The 14,700-nt window shown below is 40.9% G+C and overlaps 1 protein-coding gene across 1 annotated transcript in view; it reads right to left on the bottom strand.

Annotated features, from left to right (window-relative positions):
* The window catches only part of LOC111073394 (nuclear hormone receptor FTZ-F1), a 45,332-nt gene that overhangs the window by 9,814 nt on the left and 20,818 nt on the right, over positions 1-14,700 (bottom strand). Inside the window, exon 3 of the mRNA XM_041592657.1 lies at positions 2,624-3,145. Within this exon, the coding sequence (XP_041448591.1) occupies positions 2,624-3,145 (522 nt within the window). The remainder of the gene's footprint in view (positions 1-2,623; positions 3,146-14,700) is intronic.

Below are 14,700 nucleotides of genomic sequence, written 5' to 3'. Positions count from 1 at the left end.
TTGCTTTGCCTTTTGCTCTTGCCTTTGCTGCCGCTCTGTGAAGTCTGCTGCTTCTGCTGGTGCTGCTGAGCGCGGCTTACACAGACAGCAGCGCACACAGCAACAGAAACAGAAGCGACTGCGGCGCCAGCTTCAGCGTCAGCCTCTCGTTTTGTGGGTGAGTGCAAGCGGGGGCGTGGAATTCTTTTGGGGCCGCCGGTGCATGCTGCACTGGCACTCGGTCACAGAGACGGGGCTATGAGAGGATATATGTACATATAAATATGTTTTTACATAAGTGTGTGTCTTATATAGCTCCCTATATTATATATACATATATATATATATATATATGCATGTGTACGTGGCACATGCTTGCTTGTGGGGCGCCCTCTCAACTTTTACGGCACCAAAAGCAACAAAAGTAAAAGCAATAGTCTTTGTAAATGATAGGGAGGGGGAGGGTAGGAGGACGATTCTATAGTTTTCAAAACAGAAAAATCGTAATCATGATCCGATTCGATATAGTCTTATCATAGATCGTTTAGGGATTCTGCGAATTTTGCAGGGGTTCCATCAACGTTACAACGTTGAGTCGTTGTAGTGCAAGGGTATGTAGACTTCGGTGTGACATTGTTAAATTTGTTGCTCCTTTCTTATATTACAAAGGAAAAACATTCAAAGGAAAAGTTACAGCGCGAAAATGAGGTGAACTTCTACTTTTGTTCTTCTTATTTTGCGAGATGAAAAACACGAGTAATTATGAAAGTAATAAAGTAAAAACAAAAAAACACAGAACACAGATGAGGATTAAATTTTCATAAGAAACTTGACCTCAAAGATAATTTTAATTTGAATCGAAAGAATATTAAAATGTTGAAGGGGAAATCCGTAAATGATTTAAAGAAATTAAGTGAAAATCGGTCAAGCAACTGGTAATTTTTCATTAAGTTTTCATCATACCCCCCATTCTATAAGGCCGTCTATAAATCCATGAAAGCATATTTCCGTTCTAAAAAGATCCGAACACTTTTCCTCATATAACACGTACATATGTATATAAAATAAATATAAGCGTAAATACAGAACAAGTGCAAAGAGCGGCATTTATCATATAGAAAGGAGAGATGGAGTGAGTCAGATAGAGTGAGAGAGAGAGAGAGAGAGAGAGAGGTACAAAGGTATATGCTTTGTACAGCAAAACAAAAGCCCAAAGAAAAAAAAACCAGGCAACAGACGGGGGACTGTGACTGAAACTGACACCAGGGACCAGGGACTGTCCCAACAAAAATAATCATAACACCAGCAAAACTTGGGATAGGTCTGGAATATGACCACAGAGATACTCGTATGCATAGCATTTCACGTGTATTGTGTTCCAGCAACAAGAACGACCACAGAGCCCTATCAATATTTCACATTTCCATAATCATTGTTTAATTACTCATTTTAGTGTAGCTGGCTATGGATATATTCCTTTGAGGCAGACACAGGCGAAAGAGAACAAGGAGAGCATTTCCCCAAAGGATTTCAATGTTAGATGCCATTTGGTGCTGCTCCGTTCGCTGTTGCTGCGCATTTATAAATAATAAGGAATATCGATTTAATTTCTGTCCAACTGCAGAAGCGCATAGCGAGAGGGACTCAGCGAATGCCAAAAACTGCAAGCCATAGACTCGCGAGGCCATGTGTACATCCTTATAATATATGTGTATGCCACTTATACTATATCCTATATCGTATATCGTGTTTCGTGTGTGTGTGGTGTGTGTGTGTGTGTGGCATGAGGAAAATAGGGTCATGGTTGGGGCTGCCAATAGTCGGTTGAGAAATACGGTTCTTGTCATTCGGCAAATGTCATTCAATAGTTTTAGGAAATATTAAAGGAAATCCACTAAGGGATTGATGATTAATATTACACATACGCAATGTTAGCTTCTAGAATATGCCACATTCGCACGGTGAGCCAACAAGTTGACGAGTTTCTCTGAGAGCTCACTATTCATCTAAACATCTTCTTTACAATGAATCGATAGTTTTCCCTGTAACATTTTTTCCATTGCCAAAATACGTCCACCCTTTCTCTCTGGCGGAACTCAGATTTCCGATGGCATTGCCAAAAAAAAAAAATAGTGGAAAAATTCCATTTCCATGAATAAAGCACCTAAAGCACCTCTGATTTCATCGTGAAATTCAATGCAGCTGTAAAAAACCCATTTTTAGGATTGCTCATGTATTCGGTAAGATTCTTTAGAAATAGCAACCAAAAACATTCGATTCATTTGTGCAGGTTTGTAGGCAATGGCCTAACCAAATAATTAATTATACAATTCCCAGGGGTTTTAAAATTCCGATTGCCTTTCGACGGCTGCCTGAGGCCAGAACGCATCACACATACGACATGGTGAGCGAGGATTAGATACGTGATTGTAGGCCTTGTAACTAGCTACAAGATAGGCTATGGCAATACGTTTAGATTATGATTGCTATAAGGAAAATTCTATCAGCTGCGGAATAAAAGAAATCTGTCGAGTATCTTTAAGGTACATTCTGATCTTTAGTAAATAATAATGAATCCTCCTTTTCCAACCATCTTTAGCTAAAGAAATAAGAAATATCATAGTTAAAATCTGTTCAGACTCACCCTCCAGCTTCATGCCTACCTCCAGGCATTTCTGGAAGCGGCAGTAGGGACACCGTTTGCGCTGCGTCTTGTCAATGTGGCACGACCGCTCCGCCACGCAAGTGTAGACCTTCTTGTTCTGGACCGTCCGCTTGAAGAAGCCCTTGCAAGACTCGCAGGTGAGCAGGCCATAGTGGTAGCCACTGACTTTGTCGCCGCACACGGGGCATAGCTCCTCGAAGAGGTGCTTGAAGTCGATCACTTCGCCGCCGTGTCCCGGAGTGGCGCTCGTACCGCCCATGGCATTGCCAGGGCCGGAACCGCCTCCGCCACCGTTGGGGCCGCTGGCATTGCCAACAGATCCGCTGGCGGAGGACATGTGGGCGGCATTGGTGTTGCCGCTGGAGCTGGCCGCTTGGGGCAGCAGCATGTAGCCGGAGCTACTGCCCGAGCTGCCGTTGAGGATGTTGCCGCCAGCTCCGCCACCGCCTCCGCCCCCACCGCCACTCTGCTGTGAGTGGGAGGAGGTGGTGTCCTGGTAGCCTGTCGGGAATATATACTGTGAATCGAAGTTGTATATATACGAATAGGACGAGGAGTTGAATTGGTTGGCGTTGTTGGCAATATTCTGTTGCTGCTGCTGCTGCTGCTGTTGGTAGTGCCCCTGAGGGTCCGACTGCTGCTGTTGCTGGTGGTGCGAGCTGTGGTGCTGCTGCTGCTGTTGGCTGCCACTGACAGTGCCTCCAGCTCCACCTGCACCACCTGCCCCACCCGCTAGCTGTAGCGTATACGCGTTATATTCGTGTTCGAATTTGGAAAGACCATTTCCGTCATTATCGTTGTTGTTGTTGTTGTTGTTGCTGCCACCGCTGCTGCTGTTGTTGTTGTTTGGGCCCGTTTGGGGCTGTTGATTGGCGGCCAGAGCCGGACTCGAGGGCTGCTGCTGCTGCTGCTCGAGTTGCATGCTGAACGGCGATATATTCAGCGACGATATGAACTGTACGGTCGCCTGTTGCTGATCCATTTCTAATAACATTTCATGTAAGTTTTTTCGATCAAAATTTCAAGAGAAATTATATTTGTTTCTTCTGCTTTGAATGGATTTCTGGACGGTTCTTTTAGAGTCGTTCTTAGCTTTTCCACTCTTTATGTTTATATGGGGTTTTATAGAGTATGGTTTTATGTTTTTAAATTTGTTAAACTTGATAGTAAAATATGTTGTTGTTCTTGTAATTGTTGTGATTTTCATACGGTGGTCTGGTTTTTGCACTCAATTTATGCTCATTTTTTACATGCAACATTTTTAAGGCCAACTGAATTTGATTTGAAATATTTGTTTATAAATTTGTGGCAATTTATTGTTTATTCGTGCGACATTTAACGATTGTATTATTGTTGCTAAAATGTATCATAATCTCTTGACATCATTTTGTCTATAATTTCATATGGGTTTTATTTATTTTGTATAAGAAATGTATTTTACAAACAATTTCTTAGTTTTAATTTAATTTTTGTTATGTAAATTCTTTATTTAATTATAAGAAATGTATTTTAAAAACAATTTCTTGCTTAATTTGGATTTAATTTCTTTAGAAGAAATGTATTTGTATGGAATTTTGTATTGGTTCTTTAGAAGAAGTTGTTTAAGCTTTGTTTTTTTAATGTTATTTGATTATTTGAACACGTTGTTTTCTTTATAAGAAAAATGATTTAACAAACTTTCAAAGTGGATCTTGTTTGTGTGTTTTCTTTATGCTTCATTTTTGTTTAACAATTAATTCTTTAGAAGAAAAGTTTATGTTGTGAATTGTTTTTTTTTATTTTATTTTTGCAATTTTGGTGTTTACGGTTAACTTTTAGATTAATATTTTGCAGGTACTTTGACGAGGTGAGTGAGATAGATTGACATATATATATATATATATATATACGAATATATGTATGTAGACAGCAAAAAGGATGATTTTTGTTTATAGATTTATCCGATAGAGGTAGGGTTTTATTTATGTATCTATAGATAGCTATATCTCTTGCTTGATTGTGTGCGTTGGATTTTGAAACGTGGTATTTATTAAACACTTTTGGCTTTTTGTGGTATTATTCTTGGTATTTTCTTCACACTTTTTTGAGGAGGTCTCGGTCTCTCCTCTGGGGGGCTTGAATGTGGGTCACCACTCGCGAAATTTATTGCACTTTTTTGTGTTGTTTAAACAATTGGCAGCATTGCATTTGCATCGCCTCCCCTCGCTTTTGATTCGCGTCGCGTCACACACTCCGCTACGTATCGTACACACTCACACAAACAGGCACACACACGCACACACACTCACACAACGCAGCAAGAGAACATAATCCTGGGGCTGTTCTGCTGGGGTGCAAGGAGGTGCTGGCGGGAGTGCTGCTGCTGCAGTCGTCGGGGGTGCAAGGAGCAGGCGAATGCAATTTTGTAATAGATTTTATATCTATTTTTTTTTGTTGCTATTATTTGTATTTTATTTGATATTTTTTGTTTATTTTGATCGATTTTTGGCGTTATTGCTGCTGGTTGTTGTTGCTGTTTCTGCTGCTATTTGGGTCACCCACACGCGCGTATTTTGTTGTTAATAATATTTCGTTGTATATATGTATGCCACATACATGTGTGTATATATAGTGGGGGGTATATATATGGGTGTGTGTATATTGCCAGGCGAAAAACACGACCAACATCAACCACGTATCTCGATTGAATAAACCCAAGCCCAGCGTCGAGGATACCGCAATACACTAGAGCGCGCTGCCGCCGTCGTCGTCGCTGTTAGCTTTACGCTGCTAGCTGCTAGCCGCTGCTGCGCTCGCTGTGATGCTCCGTTTCTCTGTCACTGCCTCTGCCTCTACCTCTGCAGGCGTCGCTGCCCAGTCTGCTCATTCACTCTCGCTCTCTGTTCAAGTTTTCGGTTATTACGTATACGACCCGCCCGACTCTCTCGCCCATTCGTTTTTGCTGCCAGCAGTTTCACTTTCATTCTCTTTTGCTGTGGCGGCGACTGCGCTGCCTTGCTTGACTTAGTGCCCCCCTTTTGGTTGCTTTGTGTTTGTTGCTGTTGCCACTGCTGCTGCTGTTGCTGCTGCTGCTGCTGTTGCTGCTGCTGTTGAAATTCAAGCCGCGCTGAAAGCGAAAGTGAAACTTTTTGGCCTAGCTTTGAGCCACTGTAATGTACAGTGTACACTGTGCAACACAGCGACACAGCAACAGTAGTGGAAACAGCAAAGTACCAACAACAATAACTCATTCTTTCGGATATGGCCAAAAAGGCATTATGAAAGCCCTACAAGCCGTAGCTTTTAAAGCGCAGCTATTTTGTAATTTCTCACTTGAAATAAACTGGGAATCGTTGTCGTACTACTTACGAATCTCTTCTTTCCCACTTTGAATACCCTTTCAGAAAGTATATACCAGACGTCTCTTTTAAAGATACATATTACGTTGACGTTTACATACAACCCATGATATGTAGTATAGAACGATCTGTCGAATGCCAAGCTTTGTGTGAAAAAATCATTCCACATACTCATACATGTACCTTGAAAGTATGGTCTGGGCTTTCGTTCGTAAGCGAATTTCATTCAGATTAGATTTCATTTCATTTAGTTCATTTAGAAAATCCAATAGAAGGATCTTCTGCAAGGGTATCTGATCTGAAGTTACGGACCCGAAGCTACCCTTTCTTTCTGGTTTCTTTTTAATTTGTTGTACGTTTGTCTCTTTTTTTGTTTTTGGTTTAGTTTCTTCTCTTCTTTCCGTTTTGTGTCTCTCTTTTGGTCTCAATTAGTTTTTGTTGTTGTATTGTTTTTGTTGGTTTTATTATTGTTGCATTTGTTCATGACACGGTTTTCATGTGGCGCGTTTTCGTTTCCTATTTCTACGTTGTTTTTGTTTTGTTTATATTTTTTTTTTGGTTAATAATAATGGTTTTGTCTTGGGCCTTTTGCTGGTTTAATATGAGTTATTGTCTCTCTTTTGGCTTAAGATTTCTTGCGGTGTTTGTGTGTATTTTTTTTAAGTATAAAGCAGCTGGGGAATTTTTTTAGACTCATTTGACATTCTTTTCGAAAATTCGTGTATATTTATTATTTAATAATTTGACTTTAACGTTGTGTTTTCTTCCATTTTTTAATTTCTTAAATTTGTTATTTTGTTCCTTCGAATCTATTTGTATATTTTATATTGTACAAAAGAGATCTTTTAATTTTTAATTAATTAGTTTTTAATTAAATTTTGTTGTATTTTTTTTAATTTATCTCATTAATTTTTTTATACAATTTTTTTCTATTTATTTTATTTTTTTTATACATAAATATATTTTTTATATTTACAACCAAAATATTGCAAAAATCAATTAACAATACGTATACGTAATATTTATGCGGCAATTAACGAACCTCTCGGTCGGTGATCGTCCCCGTACTTCTTGAAAGCAGACACAAAATAACTCATTAAGAAACGCAAATTTTAACAGCTCCGTGGAACCCCAAATAAGGATGCAGGCCCTGTAGGAGACCGGAGACCCATTAAAAAAGATGCCCAACGAAATTACATAAGATTCCACCGAAAGGAGCATTAAATATAAAACAAAAAACAGAAAAACGTGGTCGAAAAAAGAAACTTTCACTCCCGGAGTTCGAGTTGTAGTCGGAGTCCAAGTCTGATTCCTTGACTAACCAAAAACGGAACTAAAAAAAGTAGAAACAGCAGAAGAGAGAGAGGAAAAGACCCCGACCAGACCGACACCCATTAAAATGCAAAGTTTTGTGGGCAGTTCATGAATCACAAAAGTGCCGCAAGAGAAAAGAAACTGGGCAACCGAGAGGGAAAAACCCTAAAAACGACACCCAAACGAAATGCAGCCAAAAAGTGAACTTTCAATGGCCAGCCAGCCATAGCCTGCTCGGATGCACGTGAAAACGTGTCTCGTCTCCCACTTACATATGTTTCTCTCACTCTCACTCTCTTCTCTGCCGTCCGACTCTTTCCCTCCACGGAGCCAAAACGGTTTGCGTATGACGCAAAGGAGAAAAAAGTTAAACACGTTTGCCACCTTCATGTAGGTAGGTTGTTGCTGGGGAGATTACAACATTTCAACGCTCAATTACCAAAGATGAGAGAAGACGCAACGGAGACACACACAGGCAGGCGCCTCTGTCTCTGTCCATCTCTCTCTCTTGTCTTATTCCTCTATGCTGCTCTTCGTTTGCCTGCTCTACAAAAACAATTGAGGAGTCACACACAGAGCTTACGAAATATCCAAACGCACTCCGCACTCAAAAGCTCCAAACACAAACAAAAATGAAACCGAAAACCAGAAAGAAAGGCTAGCCGACCGTGGACCGAATCTTTTGATACTCTTACAGTTCGGGCATACTCTTACGGTACACTACGATACATAATCGGTAATTTTTGGGTTGAAATAGCTCGAAGAAATGTATGGATTCTCGCTTGAAAACCTCTGGATGGTACCCTTAAGAAGGGTATACAAAAACTGAATACAAAGCCAAAGGCAAAGGCAAATTTTCATTTCCTTCCCCAAAAAATACGTTCGTGACCGTAGCCAACAAGACTTTTGGATCTCTGATCATATGGACGGCAGGTAATGACAAAACACACAGACACACACAAACATAGGGTGGATGGGGAGGTAGATGGAGCGAGGTATGGTTGATTCACTCTCACTCTCGTCTGAGTCGGAGCACAGTACAGGGCTCCGAAACAGGTTTCGGGCCCGATAGCCAAAGAGCGATACGAGAGGAGACCTACTTCTGCAGCAGACCCAGAGACCCAGCCTAGCCTCCGACTCAGCTTCCACTTCGCTACTCCATTTAAATGGCTCTGTGTAACTGTTGCCCAAATATGTATGCATACATATGTACATGTATGTATGTATGTATGTACTAAAAAAAAAAAAAAGATCTGTTAACTTTTTTGGGTCCGTTGGTTGGCTTTGGTTCTCGTTTTGTTTCGTTTCGTTTGCGTTTGCCTTTTTGACTTGTGCGCGCATGCGCAATGGCTTTTTCGACAGTTGTTTGTCAATCGCTGGCTTCGGCAGCGACAGTGACGGCGACAGCGCACAACTTGACTGCATAAAATGTTTCAGCTATACAGGGTACAAAAGTGTCGAAAACAGGGGGGAAAAACCCAATGGAATTGACTAAGGAGAAGATGTGAAAACGGCTTTGGAAATATACAAAGATTCCCATTAGATTCCATCCCATAAATAGCTTCTTTTTGAGTTTTTTGTGCATATTCCATTTGACATTTCCATGTCAATCTCGACACTTTAGCTGGTTGTCTCTAAAGCCAAGCAAAAAATGTGTGCAAGCTCGCGCTTGACTGCCAAAAAATAAGAAACAAAACTGTTGCCTGCCACCAGCAAGCATACCCCTCCTCTGACGCGATCTGTCCGTACGCCCCCGTCCGTACCATTGTCGCTTCGCCTGCGCCTGCGCTGGTGGCATAAATGTTAATGTCGCGTGGTGGAAAAGCACGGTAAATTTTTAGCCGTTCAACGAGTATTCTGGTATTTCGGCGATGACGCGACTTGGAATCGGACACGGACCCACAGTGATTGACTGAAGGAATGACCAACTGATTGACTGACGGAATGGCTCAGGGAATGACAGACAGACTGACGAATGACGGCGGCTCTGGCCAGGTTTTTGACTGCCTTCGTTTAATTTCATAATAAAACATTAAACGTATAAAATTTACCTGAAACGTGCCCCGAATACAAAAAGTCACCAAAATTGTCTTCAATTGTTGTTTCAACTGCATTTTCTTAGTGTTATTGCTGTTGTTTTTTTTGTTGGTCACTGAATCAGATTTGGAATCCGATTCGGATCGGATCGGAACGGGGTTTGCTGGTCATTTGTGTGCCCCGTCCCCGGACCGCTGAAGGTTTTGTCTGTTTTTATTTTTTGGGGTTTTTTTGGCTTTACGCAATCTACAGTTAATTTTCATTTATTTTTCGGTTGCTGCTTAATTCTGAACATTACCAATGGTGCTGGTAGGGGAAGGGGGCCTGGCCATTTTAATTTATGTGTCGATTGCCAAATGTTTCACGTTGACTTTAAGGCACAAAGCTCGCATTTTGTAAGACATTTCGCTTTATTTTTAGTCATTTTTTGGTCATATGTATGTTTGGGTCAGCATTGGCTGACTTTTGGGCCCCACTGCACTCAACTTTACTGACCATTTTCGGGGTGGTGACTGATAGAGCAAGAGAAGGGCTCAGTAGCCTGGCGCACAATCTTTTTTGATCCAGTAGAATTGTGGAAAACTGAACAGAGTTTCTGTCTAGGTAATGAATAGAGAAAACTGAGAGAAAATTTAGAAAATGCTACCGTTCTATCAATAATTACACTACCCGACACCATGTTTCTGCTTCGAACCAAACTAATTTTTTTTATAGATTTGGACCTTTTGAAGTGATTAATGACATTTTTTTTTCATGTCAGAACATTTTTTTTAAGAATTACAAAAAAATTTAATTTTTTTAATGAGGTACCGCTTTTTTTTACATACATAGCTCAAGTATCTTAAATCTAGCTGTAATCAGTTTTGACATTATGAAAAGCTACATATTTATGGTTTCAGCTTACCGTCTGGGAAACATTAAGCTTTCAAATGAAAAAATTTATGATTTTTGTGCTGTATTTCTTTCCAAAAGGAAAAATCGGCAGCGCAGGTATCCAAAAAAAGGAAAAAATACTTCTTTACAAAAATTTAAAGCCCTAAGTCTATCAGAATAAGTCGGTTTGGTTCGAAGCGTAAATAAAAAGTTCAATTTGGTCGAGTAGTGTTATTAGAATTCACCAATTATTAAATTCCGTTCAAATTAGTCAATTTTATTGATCTTAATGTGCAGTAGAAAATCGATCTTCGGTCTGTGATCTCTTAGCCTCATCCTTGCCCTTTTCAATGATCATTAATCGATCGATGGTCCCCAGATTATCGCACAATTCCGCGATAACCACCAAAATCCTGCCCCTATTCCTATTCGATTTCAATAAAATTCTATAGAATTCCATGATACTCGATAACACAACTAAGGATCCATCAACGATCAGGGATCAGCATGAATGATCACCCCTCATCTTTTCGATACCACCCCTCTAAACCAACATGGATCAGAGCCACTCCATCAACAAATTCTACTGAAGAAACAGGCAGCCGCAAACAAATTTCAAATGGGGCAGGTCACTTATTCCAACGACGACGACGACGCACGGGTTCCCTCTCCCACGTTCCCCCGACCGTCCCCCTCTGAGCAACCATAGCATAGCCCTGTCTCGTCGTCGATTGTCGTCATCGCAGTCGAAGCAACACAAAGATACACACACACAATACAAAAATATCAGCTAAATTTAGAAAATACAAAATACAAAACCGACAGACAAGCAACAAGAAACCCGAAAAAAAAACACAAAAATAAAGTTGACTCAAAGCAAAAACAAAAAAAAAAACAAAAAAGAGAAGAAAAAAAACTCGTCTTAACCTGAAACGAAACCTTGTAACATTTTTCCCCAGCTTGGCAGGCCGGCAACGTAGGGGCCGGACACGGGGGGCTGGAAGGTGGAATGCACATTCAGAGAGACTACGCTCGATAGCCCATAGCTCGCTCTCTCTCTCTCTCTCTCGATCTCTCGCTGCTTCGGATCACTTTTGCTTTCAGTATGAAATAATCGAGAGCGAGAGAGCGTGTTTCGCCCACCATTCGCATTGAGCGCTTCTCTCTCTGTCCGCCTCTCTTTGGCGTTTTGGGGCCGCCTGAATAATGTAATAAGTGAAAGTGTCTTGCTGTGTGTGTGACGAAGACGACAACGACGACGTTTGTTCGCTGCTGCTGCTGGTGCTGGCGTTGGCGTCGCTGCCACAGTTGACCTACTTTTTTGTTGTAGAGATTCAGGTCTATGTTAGAGAGATTAATTTCGATTTCGTTTCAGCTTTTATGCCTATGCCGCTGCCCGCCCCGCCCCCCTTTCTGAGCGTGCTAATAAATGTGTTTGAGGGCAGACTAGGAGGGGCTGTGTATATGGGTCTCATGGGGAGTGTGAAGGGGAGAGAATAGAGACATTTTATGCTGTAACGAAAAACTGTTGCCATGTTGGTATGTTGGTGTAGGTTGTTGTTGCTGCTCTGCTGCTCTCGCAGCATGGGGTTGGTGGGGGGGGGTGCTGGGCTGGTGGTGGCACAACAACACCAAAAGCCTTAGGATAGGTTCCGAACTCTATTTTTATTTTACATACGTTTGTATGTATTTCGCTTCCTCTTGTGCCCTCCTCCCCTGTTTCTGTTTCGCTTTCTGTTTTCCATGTTAATGGGTCAATGGGAAATTTTGTGGGACGCACGTGTGTGTGCGTTGGGAGGGGGTGGCAGAGCGGAAATCGGGCCTACCAATAATACATGTGGGAGTGTACACTGTACAGTGTCGGTACAGTGAAAGATCTCTTGGACGGACAGTTTTCTTGAGTGGTATTCTGCAACAATATTTATTGCGTCTGTAGAGATGTCCTTTTTTGGTAAAGTATCCCTGTTTAAAACCAAACGGATTGAGTGTTAAGACACCTCCGTGTGAAACATCAACTGATCGCCCAAGTCAACTTTCCCTGTACTCCATCCCAGTCTTGGGTGATACGGATTAGAGTTTGTTACCAGGGGAAACTTTGCTGCCTGCCATAAATAATCGCCTTAGTCAAACATCTGTTTGAGGTTTTTTTTTCTGGTTTGGTTCGGTTCAACGCTAACTGGGAGACTGTGAAAATGGTTGTAGTTTCGGTTCGGTTCGGTTACGCCAACGAGGGGAATTTCCACCAGATTAAACCTACCCCAATCTAAAAAATGTATAGCCCCCTATAAATAAATCACCCACCCACACCCCCACATTCCGATTACAACATTACAATCAGCGTTTTCTTTCTTTCTTTGCTTTTCTTTTCTTATCAGTCGCTCCCTTTCTGCTGTAAATGGGAGCACTGGCAGAAAGAGAGGAGCGAAACGCTTGATTGGCAAATAAACCCAATTAAATGAAAAATAAATACAGTATTGTACTATAAATGGAACAAACCTGAAGAATACAATACAGAGAATTTATAAAAAAGTTAACAATAAATCATAAATTAAATAGCAATTAAACAAGAATAAGTCACAGACAGAAGGAAGAAGTAAGAGAAAACGAGAAATAATAAGAAGAATTAATACGAACAAAAGAAAGATAGAGACAGAATACATAGAAGAAACGATGACAGCGTTAAATGAGCAAACACAAAGAGAAGAGTGGGAGGAGCAGGAGGAGGACAGCATTACAAAGCAAACACAAAGAGGTGGGGGCAGGGGGGCGGGAAAGCAGCCATCACACTCTTCCACACTCACACACACACACACACACATACACATGCAAAGAAAAGAGCAAACATGGCGATTACAACAAATGCCAGCAGCAGCAGAAACAACAATCGAAAGCAGCGGCAGCAACAGCAACGTTTTCTCTGCGCCAGCGTCGCGGCGCGTCGAGCGCTGACGTCGCGTTAACGCTGCACAAAATATTATTCAAAAAACCTTGACACACTTTTCATATGCCGCACACACACACACACACACACACACATGCAAACAGACATAGCCACACAGATACATACAAACAGACACACACACACACACATGAACAGAGATACTCGTAGATTCGCCCAGGGACGGTTTCGACCGCAATTCGCCGCCGACGCCGCTGCCTCAGTTGCTCCCCTCGCACCGCTGGGGAGGAGGGAGGTCAGCTTAATGTAGATTTGTATAATTGTATATTCCTATATAGTGCACTCAGAGAAATAGTAGGACCACATTTCGAAAATTTCCATGCCTTAAGGTATATTTCCACCGAAAGGTGTTCGAAAATACCAGCACCAAACCAGTTGTTTCAAGTTTCAATAATTAACTTCAAATTTTATTTCTAAAAATTATTACGTGCTTTAATACATTTCCCTCAATGTTCATGTTATTTTTTTTAGTGTATTCCTACTACAAAGTGACTTGTAATATACATTTTTACAATTTAGTTAGAGTGCACTTTTTCAATGCGCAATAAATTTCAAAACACCACCACCCCCTCTCTCCCTCTCTCACTCTACCACCCTCGTTCTGTAAAATTAAATTAATTAACGCTTGTATGTTATTATACAATATTTCATATTTAATTTGCCTCTCTTATATTTTGTTAATTTCATTCACTTTATTTAATTTATTTATTTTTAATATAGCGCATTTGTAATGAGGTCAGACGGTGGTTATTTATTTATTTGCTGTTTTCATTTGTAGATCAGCAGCATATCTACGCCGACGTCTGTCTGTCTGTCTGTCTATACATAGTCGCCCATATTCCCATGGAATATCATCATCGAAAATCGAATCGAGGCGAAACAGGTGTGGCCCAGGCCGGTACGATGCGGTTTCTGATTGCGCTCTTCTTTATATTTATTTATTGTAATCAATATTTGTTTTCTGGGTTAATATGAAAACTGTTCTTTGTGGTTTTTATGGGGGTGTGTGCGCACGCAAGTGGGTGCGATGCATCTACAGTGGTGCTCATAGACTTAAGCCACAAGACTTCAACCAAGAATTTAAACGAAAATTAAGAAAAGTTTTTATTTCACAGCTCCAATTTTTGGTGTCACATTAGTTCTATATATCAGTGTTCTAATAGAAGAATAACCAAGTTATAAAAATATATATTCAACGAAAAACTTAAAAAATCTGAGACCATCTCCAAAATGTCCTGCTCACATACTTAAGCCACCTGGAAAAAAATAGTTTAAAAAGTTAAAATTTGCCCAATATTCCTTATACTTTTAACAAATTTACTTTAATATTGAGTGGGATGACCTTTCTGCTTAGAACAGCGGAGCAACGCTTTGGCATTGAATCCACAAGGCGTGCGCACTGTTGGGGGGATTTTCTTCACTCCCAATCGCCACAAATCGTTTTTATTTGCTGGTTTTTTTGGCCAACGACTTGTTTAAGAGTTCCCCACAAGTTCTCTATAGGGTTCAAGTCGGGGCTCTGGGTGGCCATTGCA

This window comes from Drosophila obscura, unplaced genomic scaffold (assembly GCF_018151105.1).
Source record: "Drosophila obscura isolate BZ-5 IFL unplaced genomic scaffold, ASM1815110v1 contig_184, whole genome shotgun sequence".
Classification (NCBI taxonomy): Eukaryota; Metazoa; Arthropoda; class Insecta; order Diptera; family Drosophilidae; genus Drosophila; species Drosophila obscura.
The sequence above is the reverse complement of the archived record's forward strand: the minus strand, read 5'-3'. Positions and strand labels throughout refer to the sequence as shown.